Raw genomic sequence first — 16,894 nt, forward strand, 5'->3', positions numbered from 1 at the left:
GCATTTTCTAGATGAAGAAGGTTCAAACTTATTTCAGTCTAAACTGGTGCCTTCCAGGCTGCTAACCATAGTTCATAGCAAAGGCACTTGGTAGAGAATGCCCTACAGCCCCTAATGCCCTGGTGGCCCAGTGTTCTCCACAGAACCTACAGACAGGTATGTATAGGATACATTTTAGGCTAAGATTATACTCCTTCCCCCATGCTTGGTTCGAATCTGTTCATACCGGCATCTGTTTTGTAACCTTTCCATGCCCAGAAGCCCTTGCTTTCCTCGTCCCTGAAGCCCTCCTACGGCTTGGTCAGTGACACAGATTTGAAGAGCCAGACCTTCACACAGTGGGGACATGTTTTAAAAATAGGCATGTCTTAATTAAAAGGCACGTGTTTCTTTGCTTCTGGGCAGCTCTTGCTTCCTATTCATTAGCCCCTCCCAGGTGTACAGTGAGGACACTGAGAGACATAGCCTCTGAGATCAGTGTGAGGGGTTCAGAAGGTGACGGAATACAGGTGTCTAGCTCAGGGCTGGCACGGATGCAGTGGCTAAGAAGGGAAAGCTGTCATTAATACTGTCACTGTCATCATCATTCCTAACATTGTTGTCATTATGTTTTCTGTCGCTGTGTCAAATACTTGAATCAAATCAACTTACAAGGAGGAAAGGGTTTGTTTTGTTTTGCTTTTACAATTTTATGCATATATTCAATTTAACTTAGTCAGCTTTCTTACTGATTACTCTATTTTGCCCCCTCCCTCTCCGGTTCAACACTCTTACTTTCCGAGTAGTCCATGTCTACTTTAGCATTCTTTTGGTGACCCACCAGGTCTAAAGAGAGCTACTGGCTTTAACTTGGAATAGGAGGTGGGGCGGGGAGATGTTGAATGGAGTACAGGCAATCTACCTGTGGCTCTACCACCAAGGAAAGTGACTCCCCTGCCCCAGCAACCATTAACTAACTGCCCATACCTTCCCAAGGAGGTGTAGAGCTCTGTGAATCCATTCCTACCCATGATGGGATGTTGATGAGACTGACCTTGTGCTGGTCTTGTCTGGGTAAACAAGAGGGAAGTTTTAATTTGGTTCATGCTTTCAGAGATCTCATACTCACGCGATCCTGTCACACTGGGCCTGTGATGAGGCAGAACATCATGGTGGAGGCACAGCAAGTCTGTTTACTTCATAGCAGCCAGGAAGAAGCAAAGAGGGAGACAGGAAAGAGGTCAGGACTCTGACACCACCTTCAAATGAAAACTCCCAGAAACCTTTCTCTCCCTGTGCCCTACCTCTGACACGTTCCACCTTGTCCTAAAAGTGCCTCAGTCTGGGACCAAGCCTTTGCCATATGGGCCTTTGAGTGACATCTCAGATCCAAATACTGAAGTCATTGGTGTCATCGTCGTCATCATCACCATCATCATCATCATCACCATCACTACTCCATCATTGTTGTTCCCATCAGAACCTAAGGGTTCTGCATTTCTCAGGGAGGCTTGACTATCAAGAGGCCCCTCCCTCATGAGCTCTTCCCTGCTCCATGCTGGAATGTCATTTGGCTTGGTCTTGTGTGGGTTTTGGGCAGGTAGCCACAGCTATGTGAGTGGGTTTATGTGTGCAATGGCCCTGTCATGTCCAGATAACCCTGTTTTTCAGAAGTCCCCCTGGACCTCTGACTCTTACAATCTTTCTGCCCTCTCTTCTGCAATGTCCCCAGAACCTATCTAGAACCAAAAACAGAAAGCCCTGTTCAGGTTTTATTTTGGATCATCCACTTGGCACACAGGGACAGCCTCTCAAGAGGCCCATATGTCCTGCTCCTTCTGTCTCTTTCGTCTCCAGATAGACATCAAATAGCACAGACCATGGCTTCCTTCTGACCTGCGGCCCAGTTGGAGGCTGTACAGTTTCTGCTCACTAAGCCATCCGTGCCATCGTTAAAGGGGGTGTTCTACTATTAATGTCTTTGTAATTTCATACATGTGTACAGTGGAATTGAAATCATATCTATTCCTACTGTTCCATTCCAGCTTCTCCCATACCACCCCACCTCCCCTAAATGGGGCCTCCACATCACATATCCACCACCCCAAGGTTCTGGGGACATTGCAGAAGAGAGGGCAGAAAGATTGTCAGAGTCAGAGGTCCAGGGGGACTTCTGAAAAACAGTATTATCTGGACATGACAGGGCCGTTGCACACATAAACCCACTCACATAGCTGTGGTTACCTGCCCAAGACCCACACAAGACCAAGCCAAATGACATTCCAGCATGGAGCAGGGAAGAGCTCATGAGGGAGGGGCCTCTTGATAGTCAAGCCTCCCTGAGAAATGCAATAGTAAGGGTGCCAGGTGAAGTGCTGTGCCTATCTACTGTAGCACATGCCCACAGAGTGCCCTGGGTAACTGTGAGCAAGGGGTTAGTCACAGTACCAGCACATACAGATGTTTTGGGTTCACCAGAACCAAAATTGTGCAGAAGTCAAATATGATCTTTCCTGAATTTCTAAGTAGAAAGAAGAACAGCATCTTCCAACCAGTTCCCTGTAGACTGAACAAAATCTAGTTGTTAATACAAGGAGGCCTAGCTGCCTATTAAAGACTGTCTCCTTGGATCTGCTCCTGGTAAGCTCCTAGGCGATGCTAGTCCATGCCTCCCTCTGTCCATAGATTCTGAGGTAGTTCAGCTGCCTGGCTTCCCACCTCTTGGTTTTTGGTTTCAAGACGGGGTTTCTTTTGGTGCCTATCCTGGATCTCGCTCTGTAGATCAGGCTGGCCTCGAACTCACAGAGATCCACCTGGCTCTGCCTCCCGAGTGATGGGATTAAAGGCACGCACTGCCACCACCTGCCCGCTTCCCACCTCTTAATTCATCATTCTCCTTCATGGCACTGGACCCTGGAGTTGATTCATGAGTGAGTGAGTGTCCTTCTCTTCCCCCAGCTGCCTGATGAAACTACCTTTGAGATTGAGAACAGAGCTTGATTTGAGCAAAGCAGCCTTTCTGTGATGTGTGTTAAAGGAGACAGATTTCAAAAGCACTTCTGGCCCCCGCCCCTTCTCTTCACCCTGCCTTTATCCCATTATCTCTCACATCCCTACGTCAAGAGAGTACTTGATTCTGAGCTCTGTTTTGTTTTGTTTTCTTCCTTTTTAAACTGTATTCACAAGTTGGCCTTGTGCCTTCCAGTTTCATTATCTGATGGCAGAGCAGTCAGGTTGAGAGCTAGCCTCCATCACCAGATGAATAGGTGAAAATGTAATATGAGTGATTAAAATATAAATCAATTAAACCTAGTTGGCTCAGCAATCGTCTACATTTATGGGCTAAGTATCTTGAGTTTAATAATACACTTATCAAGGTTTCATTTAACTAGACTTATAATTATGCCTTTATAATGCTGACTCTGCTCCTTGCCACTCTGGGTTTACAAAAGCACTCCTAATTGATTGAAATTATTTTAATGCAACAATTTCTGAATTGTTTTTATCCATTGCTTAAAGATTTAGCTGAGAACAGCTTTGGCCGTTGTCTTACTGCTGGGATAAAACATCATGACTAAAGCAACTTGAGGAGGAAGGAATTTATTTCAGCTCACAGTTCCTGGTCACAGTCCATCACTGAGGGAAGTCAGGGCAGGAACTCAAACAGGGCAGGAATCTGGAGGCATGCGCTGCTGCAGAGACCATGGAGGGGAGCTGCTTACTGCTTCTATGTCCAGACCTCAACTGTGTCAACGATTCAACTCAGCTGCTGCCAGTGCAGAAACCACAACTCAGGCAGCTGGTACTGTCTAAAGAAAAGGAGGGCCGAGTTCACTCTTGTGCCACAGCTTATTTGCCCATCTAGTTGGTTTTCAATTTTTATTATAGCCTGCTTTTAATTTCTTTTTAATTCCTACACCCTTCTTGGCTCTCTGCAATGCATACTTACCAGAAGCCTCCTGAATCTCCATCTTCCCTCAGCCTCCAGTCTTCCTTTCCCAGTGATGCTGAAGGAATCTCCCTTCTGCCCATGTCTGATCTGATGTGAGCCTCGGTTAAGACTTTCGACAGCACAGCATAACAACTCGAGATGCTGAGCACTGCTGTGCGTGATGACCCCTTCTCCTCTTCTCCACCCTAAAAAACCCCATTCCATAAACTTCCCACCTTCTTCCCCATGTCTCCACCCCTTCACCTTTCCTGGATCTGGCAATGTGCCCTACAGACTAGATGGTTTCTGCTCTCCCACCTGGAAAATTTCCTAAAAATAGTTCCCCAAGACCTTGGGCTATAAAATCCAACCTTTGCAGAAAAAGTCACATGATCTGGGCCTAAAGTCCCTGACCTTGAGCTGCCAATATCTTCTACTTCTTCCTTTCCTCATCAGTGTTCTATTTAAAGATGTCACATCATCATCATCATCATGAAAACCCCAAACTTTAGTCATTCTTGCTTTGGTATGCCCCTGGCTGAATCACATCTGTTATTCTGAATTTCTGGCACTGCCTTCCCCAGGGACTAGTGCACATGAGTACAGTGGCCTTCTGATTATTCTCTTTGGCACCTGCTTCCTTATATTCCCACGTGTCCACCCTTGTCTGCTACAGTGATATTCCTAAAAACATCTGATTGCCATTGTATACTAACAGTGTTAGTTAGCCTTTGTGTTACTGTGACAAATACCTAGAATAAACAATTTTTACGATGTGTTTTGGCTTGTAGTTTGGAGATTTGGGTTTACGGTCAGCTGCCTGGGTCACTTTGGGCCCACAGTAAGGAGAATATCTGGCAAGGATGTGTTATGGAGCAGAGTTGCTCATCTCGTGACAGTCAGGAAGCACAAAGACAGAATTAGGAGGCATAGAGATGCAGTCTCTTGAGGACGTGGTCCAGTGACTGCTTCCTTCAATTAGGTCCCACTTCCTCATTTCCAATATTTTCCAATGATGTCATCAAATTAGGATTTGTCAATATACTCATCCACTGATGAACTCAGAGGCCTTATGCTTTACTCATTAAGAGTCCCATTTATAACCACTGCTAAATTAAGCATTCAGTACCAGAAAATTTTGAGGGACACTTCCCATGGAAACACATGACAACCTTTACCTGACAATTAAAAAGTCCAAGGACTTTTGATGTCCTTTACTAGATTGCACTAATTCTTTGGGGCTTTCCCCCCAAAGCATGTATCTTCTGTACCTCAGTCTCAGAGCCAATTACCTACCCTATGTCCTAGTATAACCTCACCAGTCAGTATGTCCTTCTGTTCTGGATACTGTTATAGCCTCAGTCTCTAGTAGAAAGTGAGCATTCTATACATATATTAGTGCTGTTGGTTACCTTTTAAAAAATGCCATGCTTTCCCTTCTGATTCTGAGATTAAAAATCCAAATACATAATAAAACCCTGTCAGGAGTTCAGGTAAGCCTGTTCCAGACTCCTCCAGTAACGGTTCTCCATGATGTCACTCCTGGGTTCAGTGCCTTCATGTTCCAAGATGGGCCATGTTTTCATCTCTCTTGGGTGTGTTTCTCCTGCCAGGCATCTACTTGTCTCTACTTTTTCCATGGGAGAAAATTACCTTTCTCTCTCTATCAAAACCTAGAAACACGGGCTCTCTCTAGGGTCTTCTCCAGTACTGCGAACAAACATTGCTCTCTTAGTTTTTAGGCTGAATGTCCCTGTTGTAGGGTTGGACACACTGACCCCTGTCTCCTCACACATGCTCTCACAATTACACCTCATTCATCTTTTTGCCTTCCCCAGAAGTGACCACAGTGTCTGTCACAGTACTGAGAGTTCAGTTGGTCAACAATGGGAAAGAAAAGCCATCTCTGTGTTGAATTGTGTATGGATTGTCCCCATCTATACATGGTTAGACTTTGAGTCTTTCAACTTTATGGTGGTGTGAAGGTGACTTGTGAAGTAGAAACTGTGCTTTGCCTTTTTAATTTAGATCATTTCCTTAGCTGGTTATGCTGGGTCAGATTCTCTCTGGCAGTGTTCACAGCATCAGAGATCCTTTCTAGTAAGTCAACCACAAGGGGAAACAGCAGTGTTCTGAGGTTCTCTCTATGGCTAAGCAGTAAGACCCAGTAGGCCACATGCAGTCAATGTGTCTGGAATTGAATGGCATTTTAATTAGTGACAGTTTATCAGGATGTAACCCCACCCTCAGTCTGAAAGCACCTGTAGTTGAAGGATTAAGTGTCCTCTTTTTTTCAGCATGTGCAAACCTTTGTTGTCTTCACCCCTAAAACTGTACCTTCCCACTGTGTTCCTTGTGTTAACAATGAAGGTTCCATTCTGCTGATCTGAATCTGGGCCCTTCAGGTCACTCAGTCAGTCGTATGAGCCATGAATAGTTTGATTCCGATATACCTCCATGGTGCGCTGGTGGCCCTTACATTCTGCTGTCCGGAAACTTCCACGCAGTATTTGTCACCAGGATGACTGCCACAGAATACCACCTAGCATGTAGTTGATTCCGTCAGTATTTGTGAGTGAAGGGATGGCCTATGACAAAAGCATATTCAAACCCCAACAGGCAACCGGTCCAGCCACACGACCAAGCTCTCAAGGACTGTGTTTGATGCAGGAGACCAGGGGACATTTTTATGATGACAGGTATCCTATCGTGGATGAAAGCTGCCTACTCACCTGGCTGCCAGGAAGCAAAGAGAGAGGAAGAGGAAAGCAGAGTCCCAATACCCTGTTCAAGTGCACACCTTTGAACTTCCTCCCAGTGGATCCCACCTTATAAACACTGCACCACCTCCTGATAGCACCAGTGACTAGTGGACTTTGGGGGATCACTCCAAATCCAAACTATAGCAACGTGGTTTTGGGGATCAGACTTAAGTGTTTCCTTAAGAATCTTCCAGGGATCACAGCCTAGAAACATTTTAAAGCAAGACTCCAGATTAAAAGGAAATGAGGCAATTGTAAAAAAAAAATCTAACAAAAGTGTGAGTGATTTTAATATTGTCCATGTACCACAGGAAGGGGCCCCTACCTGCCCAGATCTCAGTGTTTCAAGAGTCTGAATACAGCAGCAGGGCAGCAGGAAGTGGTAAGCGATGGGTAGTGGAGACAGGGACACAAGAACAGACAGCAGAGGAGTGTTTTCTTCTTCTCTTTTCCTCAACAAACGATGCTATAGAGGTTACATCTGCCCTGTATTGGATGAGAAATTACCACACTAATAGTTACACTGACTCTCCTGAGAGTCTTCAGATGGCCTTTGGGGAATTCTGTCATCTGCCAAGTGAGCCCCTGATGTTTCCATCCCCCTTCCCTGACACCCTCGTCAAGGCTGAATAAATTTGATTGGGATGGTGGTACATGCCTATAATCCTAGCTACTCAGGAAGCTGAAGCAGGAGCGTTGTTTGAGGCTAAGAGACTGGGGCCAGCCTGCTTGTCACCGTGAGAACCTGCCTCTTTAAATATAAGCAAATTCAGTAAAGGTGTTCTAGATCTCTAAGGTTTGGCTGACTGTCCCCAAGCTTTCAGAACATGTCGATATGACTTCCATTCCAAAAGGCAAACGGAGCTCAAGTCACGTGGTTTCTGTTATCTGTCACCATGGAAAAGGCTAGCCATCTGTGAGGCTCCCATTTTAACACTTTTTCCCCTTCTCTTTATTTCCATCACTTTCTTGGGAAAACAAGCTGAGGAAGTGGAGAGGCTGGCGGCAATGCGTTCTGACTCGCTGGTCCCGGGTACGCACACCCCACCTATCCGGAGGAGGAGTAAGTTTGCCAACCTGGGAAGGATTTTCAAGCCTTGGAAATGGAGGAAGAAGAAAAGTGAAAAGTTCAAGCACACATCAGCAGGTAAGGTGGCTGCTGCCTTGTTTCTCATTGGCTGTTCACTGAGTTCAACTGTGAATATTAATTTGGAGGACTTGATTACCATCAGCTGTGTGACCCAAAGCAGAAACTCCAGCCTTGGAATTACTCTCGCCCTTAATAAGTCCTGATATGATAAGGCATGGCTTTTAAGTCTCAGCTGCTGTCCCATCTCTCATGAAGGTTTTTCTTTTCTCATGTTGGCTATTTTTTTAATTTAAAAATAACTGCTTTTGTTTGATCTATAAATGATCTGGACTTGGAATTCCACCTTCTCTATAATTGAATACTTTCACTCCAGCCCTGACAATCCATTTCTTATTATTCATTCACCCTGATTTTCACTGTTCCTGTAAAAGTCAACACTCGGCAGAAAATGACTTATGTATGGTCGTTGGCAGATAAGATCAGGTCATTTCATGGAGGAAGAATCATGAATAAATGATTCCTGGACTAGGCAGAAAAACCAAGAATGGAAGTGAATCCTCTCTGCAGTGTGAAGTTAACCATGTAGCTCTGTGGCCAGCTGGGAAATGTTGGCAGTGATAAGCTTAACCACAAGTCCTCATTCCTGAAGCCGGACTGCCTGGGTTCAAGTCCAGATTCTAGTACTTGCTGGTATAGCAGCTTGCTTATTTTGTGTGCCTGTCCCTCAGCTTCCTCATCAATAAAACGGGAGGGTAAGAATCAGTATTTTATGTGATTTGTTTATTTGTGGAGACTTAATGAGCAAAGCAGGTAGCTCTTTTCAAGTACTGGAGGATGTAGAGAGAAAAATGTGCAGGGAATGACAAGGATTTTCTTATCTGTTGCTTTTGGAGGAGATGGCAGGAAATCTGTGTGGTCTGGATTTGCTTTTGTGGTAGTCTTGGGTTGGTATACCAAAACACGACCTACTAGATGGCTTAAACAAGGGATGTTTATTTTTCACGGTCACAGCTGAAGTTGCAAACCATGTTGTTTCTTTTGGAAAGCTATTGGTGGGCTCATCAGTGGTCTCCTTCTTGCTACACTCTCATGGACCTCCTTGTTTCTGTGTCTACACAGAGAGAATGCTGTCTGGGTGTCATCTGAGGGAGGAGCTTATCAGAGGCTCCATGCTCTTGACCTCATTTAAACCTAGCTAGTCTCCAAAGACACACGTCTACCCACAATTTATACTGGGGCTTAAGGATTCAGCATATGACCTTGAGAGTACTACAAGTTAGTGTATAACCCTTTGTTTCTCTTTGTGGATCCCTTCACTCTCTGGGCCCTCTTCCAGGCTTTGGTTTTCTTCTTCCACTCCCCAAGGCCATTACCTCCTCTATAGCTTGGGCTTCTGCCCTCTGCCCCACTCACAAATGAAATTCTTAAGAAGTAATTGGCTTCTTGTGCCTGAATGCCCATCAACAAACCCAAGAATCTCCAAGCCGTGCAAAGAAACCAGAGTAACAAACAGGAAGGTTTTGAAATGAGCGTGGTTCTCATGACAGGCACTTTCAGGACCTGCTCCCTGAACATCACAGCCCTATACCTCCAGTTTCCTGATTTCTGCAAGGAGAATGCGCTTGTCGTTTATGAGTTTCTAAATCATTGCCTCTCTGAAGCAGTCCCTTCACTCCGAATCGGCCTTCTCCTCCCTGTGGATGGAAGCAAATAGGATTGTATCAGATAATTCATGAAATATTCAAAATCTGAAAACTTTGCATGTAGAGCTGTTTTGAGAAAAAGACTCCCAGGCTATATCCAGGAGACTCCCTAGCTTTAAGTCTTTACCATTGTTCTTGTGGTGGCCACCATGACCAGGCTGTTGGATCTGGGAGCTAAGAATGTAATTTATATGTGATTTCTGTCTCTTTTTAAATGGACATAGTTTCAAACTTCCCTCTAAATATGTATCTCTGTGTCTAAGTGCGGCTTTCAGACCTCACAGAGAAGTTTCTTTGTACAATGCTGTGACTGCAGAAACTCCCAAAGATCAAAGTGCAGAGAATCAGTGTCTGTGGAGTGCTCAACCATGAAGGATCATCTATATCACATCTCCTTCTCCCAAACCTTAGGGTACATCACGGAAGACAGGACAGAGGTCAAGGAGAAGTGGGGTGAACTGGCCTCCTCTGTATTTAACAGTTCATATACACATGAGCTCACAGCAGCTGTGGTTGCCTATAAAACACCTTCATGAGATCAAGCCAGTCAACATCCCAGTGTGGAGCACGGAAGAGCTCATGCCCATTAAAAAAAAATGAGAAGGAAGTGGAGAGGAAACCTAAATGAACTCTGTAGACAGCATAAGGCAGAAGATGCAAAACCAAAAGGAAATGGAAGTGTACTCTGAGGGCCTGTTGATGGCTGTTACTGCTGAAGAGTCAATTATCTTTAAAGTTTTGGCCCCCAGTAGTTGTCCATGCTCCAGGGGATGGCTCCTAATCATTGTGTATATGAGCAGCATGAATTGGACTCAGCTAGTTATTATACAAAAAAGAGAGAGAACATGAAGTTAGGGAGAGATGAGGATTGATGGATAGATCTAGGAGGAGTTATGGGGATAAGTAGCATGTGATATGGTCAAAATGCATTATAGGCATGTAAGAAATTCTCCAAGGATTAGTAAGAATATTATATAAAAAATAAATAAAAAGATATAACTCCTGGATTAGAAAGTAGAGGGAACACTCTAGAACATCTTTTTACCATAATAGATGGATGAGCGTACCACATTGCTGAAGCTATTATAGTTTATTTTAAATCCTATGTTTCATCCTGTAGCATCCCTTCTTCTTAATTGGATTCCAAAATGTTATTTATTACTTTCGCAGAGGAAAAACTTTCTGGGCTAGTTCTTAGCCCAAAGGGATAGTTTGACAACATAGAGGTAGTCAACACGATGAATTATATCCCTGAATATAATTAAACATGTTGACTTTCTTATGTTTGAATAAGTCACATATATATACAATACAAGAAATATACAAGAGGATTCCTAGGTTATGAGAATGTGAACTGGTCGGCCATTGTCAGCTGGAATGCATACAACTGTCATGTATGTTTATCCCACTAAAGAAAAGATGTTATTCAGTTACTCTTATTGAAGCTGATATGACCATCACAATAGGTAGAGCGGCCTTTGCAGTGGGTCCTTCAGTCAGGGAGGGAGTTCAGATTTCATTCTAAGTCTCGTACACCCAAGGAAGCTGAATGAGGGTGAGGAGAGGCTGAGTGGGTGGGTAACAACTAAGAGAAAGCATCTTCAGGGATAGGAGAAATCCTGACTTAATCAACTTAAGTCTTTTTTTTTTCTCTGAAAACAGGACAGGGTGACCAACATCACTGAAAAGAGGTGTAGTACAGGATAAAGAACCCCACTGGAGATACAGTAAAGGTGGAGGATTCTGGCTAAAACTGCACGATGCAGAGAGGAACACAGGAACCCCAGACCTTTGCCAGTCCCCTCCTTTGCTTCCTGAGCAGCAGGGATGTGAACAGGCATCTGCTGTAAGCACCTGCTTTCAGAAAGGCCCCTGCCACCATACCCCCACCATAATGACCTCCACCCCTCACTGTGAGCCTCCTCTAAGCTGTTTCCTATCAGGTGTTTGGTAACGGCAACCAGGAAAGAGACTAAAACAATGTGACAACTTCTTTCAGTGGCTTTGGCTATCCATCACAGCTATGGATAAAGCTACGGGAGCCGTCCTGGGTTGGAATTTTGCCAGTTGAGTAAAAAGAGAAACAGGAAAGGAAAGGAAAAAGGCAAAGAAAAAGGAAAGGAGAGGAAGGGAAGGGAAGGAAAGGAAAGGAAAGGAAAGGGAAGGGAAGGGAAGGAAAGGAAAGGAAAGGAAAGGAAAGGAAAGGAAAGGAAAGGAAAGGGAAGGGAAAGGAAGGGAAGGGAAGGGAAGGGAAGGGAAGGGAAGGGAAGGGAAGGGAAGAGAAGGGAGGGGAAGGCAAGGATTGGACTTTTATTTATGTCTAAGATTTCTGTAATAAGGTACCACAAACTCAGTGGTATAAAGCCATGGAAATGTGTTGGCTCACAGTTCAGAAGACCAGAGTCAAGATAATAGTAGGATTGGCGTCCCCTGGCGTTCTGATGGAGAAGTTCATCCACCTCTGTCCCTCCTGCTGCTGACTAGGCCAGCATTGCTTGGCCCATTGCTGTGCACTGTCCCTACCTGTATCTCCATCTTTTTCCTTTATGTTTCTCTGGGTCTCAGATCCTCTCCTTTCTCTTACAAGGATGTTGGATTTAGGAAGAACATTTAGTGGTAATCCCATTCAAAGATACTTCTGAGCTAGGCATGGTGTCTCACAGCTGTTAGCACAGTACTAGGAAGATCTGTTACATAGTGAGTACCTGGCCAGCAAAGCCTGCATGGTGAGACCCCATCTCAAAACAACAGCGTCAACAAAAACACTTTAACTTTGCTATACTTGCTATTGGCTTATTTTCAAGTAAGTTTTCATTCATTGTCACCAGGAACTTTCACGTGTCCTTTAGAAGGTAGCAAGGGTTAAAATAGACATTTAGTTAGAAAAGAGAACTCCAGTAGATTGGCAGGCATTAGAAAAGCCAATAGACTTCAAGTCCCAGTGAGGTTAGTGGAGAAGTAACTGGAATGACAGGTGCACATGGAGACAAAACGCAGACCCTCAAGTAAAGGGTCCTCAGGATGCTACTATCTGGAAAGGAAACACAGACTAGAACCGTGGCAGAGGCTGAAATGCCTGCATATCGTATTTGTCAACTTTTATGTTGACTTGACTTTGTCATTGTCAATCATGCCAGGCAGGAAGCTTTCCAGTGTGGCTTTCATATTAAACTACTGAACTGACAGCTTCTCTTGGCAATTCTCCCGGCTTCTTCCAAACTGAGATCTTTTCGTCCACTCTCTCTGTAAGCGACTAAAGTGCTAGCACTTAACTGGGTCGTAGAAGTCGAGGGTTGCTTTCCGGTCCCTTTCTTCTTCTGTTAGTAGACACTCCTGGTGCAAGCCGTGGCACACTAGGACAGTGGCTCCCAGACAGGAGTCAATGCCTTGCCTGTTTCCCTACCACCTGTGAGTCACATGGGCACTCAGCCCTACTCAGCTGACAGCAGTATGACCAAGGCAGAGACAGTAGCACTCCTCTGGTGGGACTCAGAGATAATCCACTTGCTCTTGTACATGGTTTATCTGTGCTAGATAGTACATATAGAACAGGATTTGTGGACAGGATATCACAAGGACTCCCATAAGCAGAGAGTACCAGCTTCTCCTGGGGCTCCTGAGCCCAACACTCATTCTGCTGAAACTGCTTCTTATCCTGAAAGCCCCCAGTACAGCAGTACCAAGCTCTTAACCATGGCCTGGGAGGCAGTGACTTCATCTTGTTCCTAGATGCCCCTTGTACATAAAACCAGAGCACCCATGACCCAGAGCCACTGCTGACACTACAATCCCTTTCCAGCAAGCCCATAGCTTCAGAGAAAACTCCTTGGATAGAGATGACAGTCTATATTGAAATGTTGGATTGTAGCGCTGAACCTGATACTATAGGCTTCTGGGCGCTTCTGGAAGTCTGTTCCTGATGCTCAAGATGGAAAGGCCCTGTGCTAATCTTAGATGTTCAATTCTTCTCTATGAGGAATTCCCAGCAAGCCACATGATTAAGGGACATTTGCTGTTCTTGGAGCAGAGAAGTGAAACCTAAGATTGAGGGTAGGCTTGTCTTGACCTCCCTTTCTTGTGCAGTGTCGCAGCCCATGGGTGGTAGATGGAAGCATCGTCCTCTTCCATGAAGGCAAGGTCCACCTGCCATGTGGTCAAGCTCTGCAGACTGTCACTGGTGGGAGTTGACGTCTTTCTCTGAGAAGATGAGAGCAATGGACAACACTAACAAAGAGTGCCAGCTGTGGGCCTTAGCCCCTCATTTTAGAGTTTCTCAGTGTCTCCATTCCCCTAATAGTAATGGTATCTCCTCTTCCTGAGAACCTAGGTTTTTAGACTTCTATAAACCACAAGAAATTCAGAAAGGATCCCAACTTAGCATGTTTCTTGTATTTATGTGCAGGCCATTGTCCATGAACTTTGAATAGTGAGGACAAGCATGAATTGTGCCCCTACTTCCTCTAAAGGTCGTGGTCTTGAGGGAAGAGCACATAATTAGACTAGCAAGTGTGAGAAAGTATACGTGATGTGAGAGGAGATGAACAGAGCCTCTGAGCATGCAAAGGAGACAAGCTGCATAGTTAAAGGTCACTAGGAGAGAGTTCTGGAGCACTGGATGATTAACCAGGGAGCAAGACAATGAACACAAGCAAATCTTTTCTCCTGGCCAACAGAACAGAGTTGTGCAAAGCCCAGAGAAAAGAGAAGTTTTAAAATCTGTAGCCTCTAAAACAGGTTATGGTTTGAAAAGCGTTGTTGGCTTAAAGAGGGTTTGGAAGGAGAGGAGAATAGGATTTGAAGAGGTGCATGGGGAACGGTGTTGAATACTGATCCAGCTATGTTAAGGAGTCTGAGCTTTATCCTAAAGCAGTAAAAACCCTGTGAGGATTCGGGGAGATGGCTCAATCAGTAAAATGTTTGCTCTGCAAGCATGAGGACCTGAGTTTATGCCCTAGAACCCACACTGAAAAGCCAGATGTGATGGCACACTTACAATCCCATGAGGCAGAGACCAATAGATCTCTGAGGCTTGGTATCATCCTGACCAAATTGGAAAGCTCCAAGGTAGTAAGAGTCCCTATCTTAAATGCAAAGTGAGTAACATCCTAAAATCACACTTAAGATTGGCTTTTGGTCTACGTGCACACACGTAGTGCTAGTGTGCTCACACAGGCACACACACAACGTCTCAGAAGACTGCACTGCATTTTTTAAAAGGTCAGTCTCTATACTCTGAGAAAAGCTTGGCATGAAACCAAATGTTGTTTTCAAGTTTATAATGTAACAAGATTTACATATATGTTCGTAGTGAAAGAAAATTTACTTGGGACAGAATTAAGAAGACACCTCCTTAATGCCACATTAAATGTCATAGTAATTGTTCCTGTTGATTCTGGTGGCAAGCAAACCAGCTAGCAGGTGGAGGATTATAATGTTGGGGAGAAGGGAAGGCAGACGAGGCTGAAACAGTGACAGCAGCAGCAGCAGATGACTGTGAACAAACCAGAAGATATCTAGGAAACAGAATGAGCGATGTTGGTTATAGATCAGGTATGGAAGAAGGGGAGAGAACTCCCCTTGGACTTATTGCTGAGCAGTTAGATATCAGGATACTGTTCCCTATGTCAGAGATTCCCAAGAGAAGGCTGCTGGGCAGAATGATGTGTTTGGTAGAATGCTGACTTTCATGTGTTTTCAAGGCTTCAGATGGAGGGTACACTGGAGATAGAAACTGGGAACAGAAGAGATCTGGCTGAAAAATGTAGATGGGCTTATCCTTGAAGCCATGAGATATAAACTAGAAAGTTGCCTGGGAAGCAAAAGGAGGTTGGAGCAGCACAGAGGACATCTAGCCTGGAGGTCATGGGTGATGCCAAGAAGGCAGACAAGACTTAATTAGGGAAAAGAGAAAGCCAGGAGGAGCTGGTGGTGTGACCGAATCAGAGTGTGAGACTTGGGGAAAGGAGAAAGGCCAATGCTGCAGGTCCTGACAAGATAGTCCCTAAACCTGGGAGTGTCTGCAAAGCTCACTGACAGCTCACCGTTTGTGTCTTTGGAATAATGGTCCTGAGGAAGCCATATGGCTGGAATTTAGTTAGCATACAGTTGACAGGTAAATGCAAGGAGAGGAGATAAATTTTAAAGTTTGCTTGAGCAGAAGGGAGAAAGAAGACTCGAGCATCAGAAGGTGTTTTTGTTTAAGTTTGGTCGGATTGTAGAACTGCACAATTGGCTTTCACATAGTGTTCTTGTACCCAAGGAAATTGAAACATCCACGGGGTGATTGCAAAGCCAAAGGACTAACATCGTACATGTCTTTCAGCCATGGCGATTCTCATGCTTAGGAAAAACAAACATACATGTAAGTGAAGTGTCGCCATCTGATTTCACTAGGAAGGCATGGCACCAAATGGAGTAACCTTCAGCATCTGGCTGGGTCACACGTTCCCTTTGGGGGACTGTTGGGAGCATTCCATCTGGTTTGATCCTCATCACTAAAAATAGATAGAATCAAAAAGAGGTCAAGCGTGGACAGGCCAAAACTGTTCTTCCTCGCATGTCCCATCTGTGACCCACAAAGGGAATGTCTGGGGTTTATAAGGCAGAGTGGAGGTGAAGGAACACAGGCTATGGGAATCAGTGCCTTTTGGTGCTGGCTTGTGAAAGTTACAACCATTGTCTCTCAAAGTACAGTTTATCTAGTATTTTTGCTTCAAATTCAAAGCTATTAAATGTCTTCCCCCCTTAATGTCTCAGCAAGAAGCAGGGAGACCATAGGTACCAAATCAGTGCATTTTGAATAGAACATCAGTCATGTGGCCCGCTAGTTTTGTGTTTATAATTTCATAGTTAGAAGAAAGAAGAAGAAGGTAGTTACTGAAGCAAAGATGGAAGATCTTAGTCTTTGAAGAATTTGCCATCATTCATAATTATTCAGTTTATCAGAGTTAGATGTAGATTAGGCTCCATAACAGCACAAGCTGAAACTCTTTGTTTGCACAGCATTATTCTTCGGGTTGTCAAATGCTGTGTAACAGTATATTCCAGGCTTATTGCCTTAATGCAGCAGCCATTGTACCATTCCTTGTGGCTGAGAGGTTGACTAGGCTCAGTTAGATGCTTCTTCTGCTCATCTGTTGTGAAATCTGTTATACATTTGGAAGCAGATGGGCTTGAACTCATTTGGTGGCACATGGGGACACGAGGGGAACTGGGACTTACTCCCTTTTCATGTAGTCTCAGGGACTTCCTATGCAGTCTTCTCTTTTGGTCTGTCCAGCCAGCAGATCAGGGCCCCTGGAGTACAAAAGTGGGGGGCTGATGTGCTGTTTAAGACTAAGATCCAGAGGACTGGTAAGGTGGCTTGGGGGTTAAGAGGATCTCCTGCTTTCCCAGGGGACCCAAGTTTGTTTCCTAGCAACCAGATTGA

The 16,894-nt window shown here is 44.6% G+C and overlaps 1 protein-coding gene across 11 annotated transcripts in view; it reads left to right on the forward strand.

The window, feature by feature from the left end:
* The window catches only part of Phactr1 (phosphatase and actin regulator 1), a 461,344-nt gene that overhangs the window by 268,907 nt on the left and 175,543 nt on the right, over nucleotides 1–16,894 (forward strand). For all 11 annotated transcript variants that reach the window (XM_036187432.1, XM_036187436.1, XM_036187440.1 and 8 more), the window contains one exon: nucleotides 7,655–7,819. In XM_036187432.1, the coding sequence (XP_036043325.1) occupies nucleotides 7,655–7,819 (165 nt within the window). The remainder of the gene's footprint in view (nucleotides 1–7,654; nucleotides 7,820–16,894) is intronic.

Source organism: Onychomys torridus, chromosome 5 (assembly GCF_903995425.1).
Source record: "Onychomys torridus chromosome 5, mOncTor1.1, whole genome shotgun sequence".
In the NCBI taxonomy this organism is placed as follows: domain Eukaryota; kingdom Metazoa; phylum Chordata; class Mammalia; order Rodentia; family Cricetidae; genus Onychomys; species Onychomys torridus.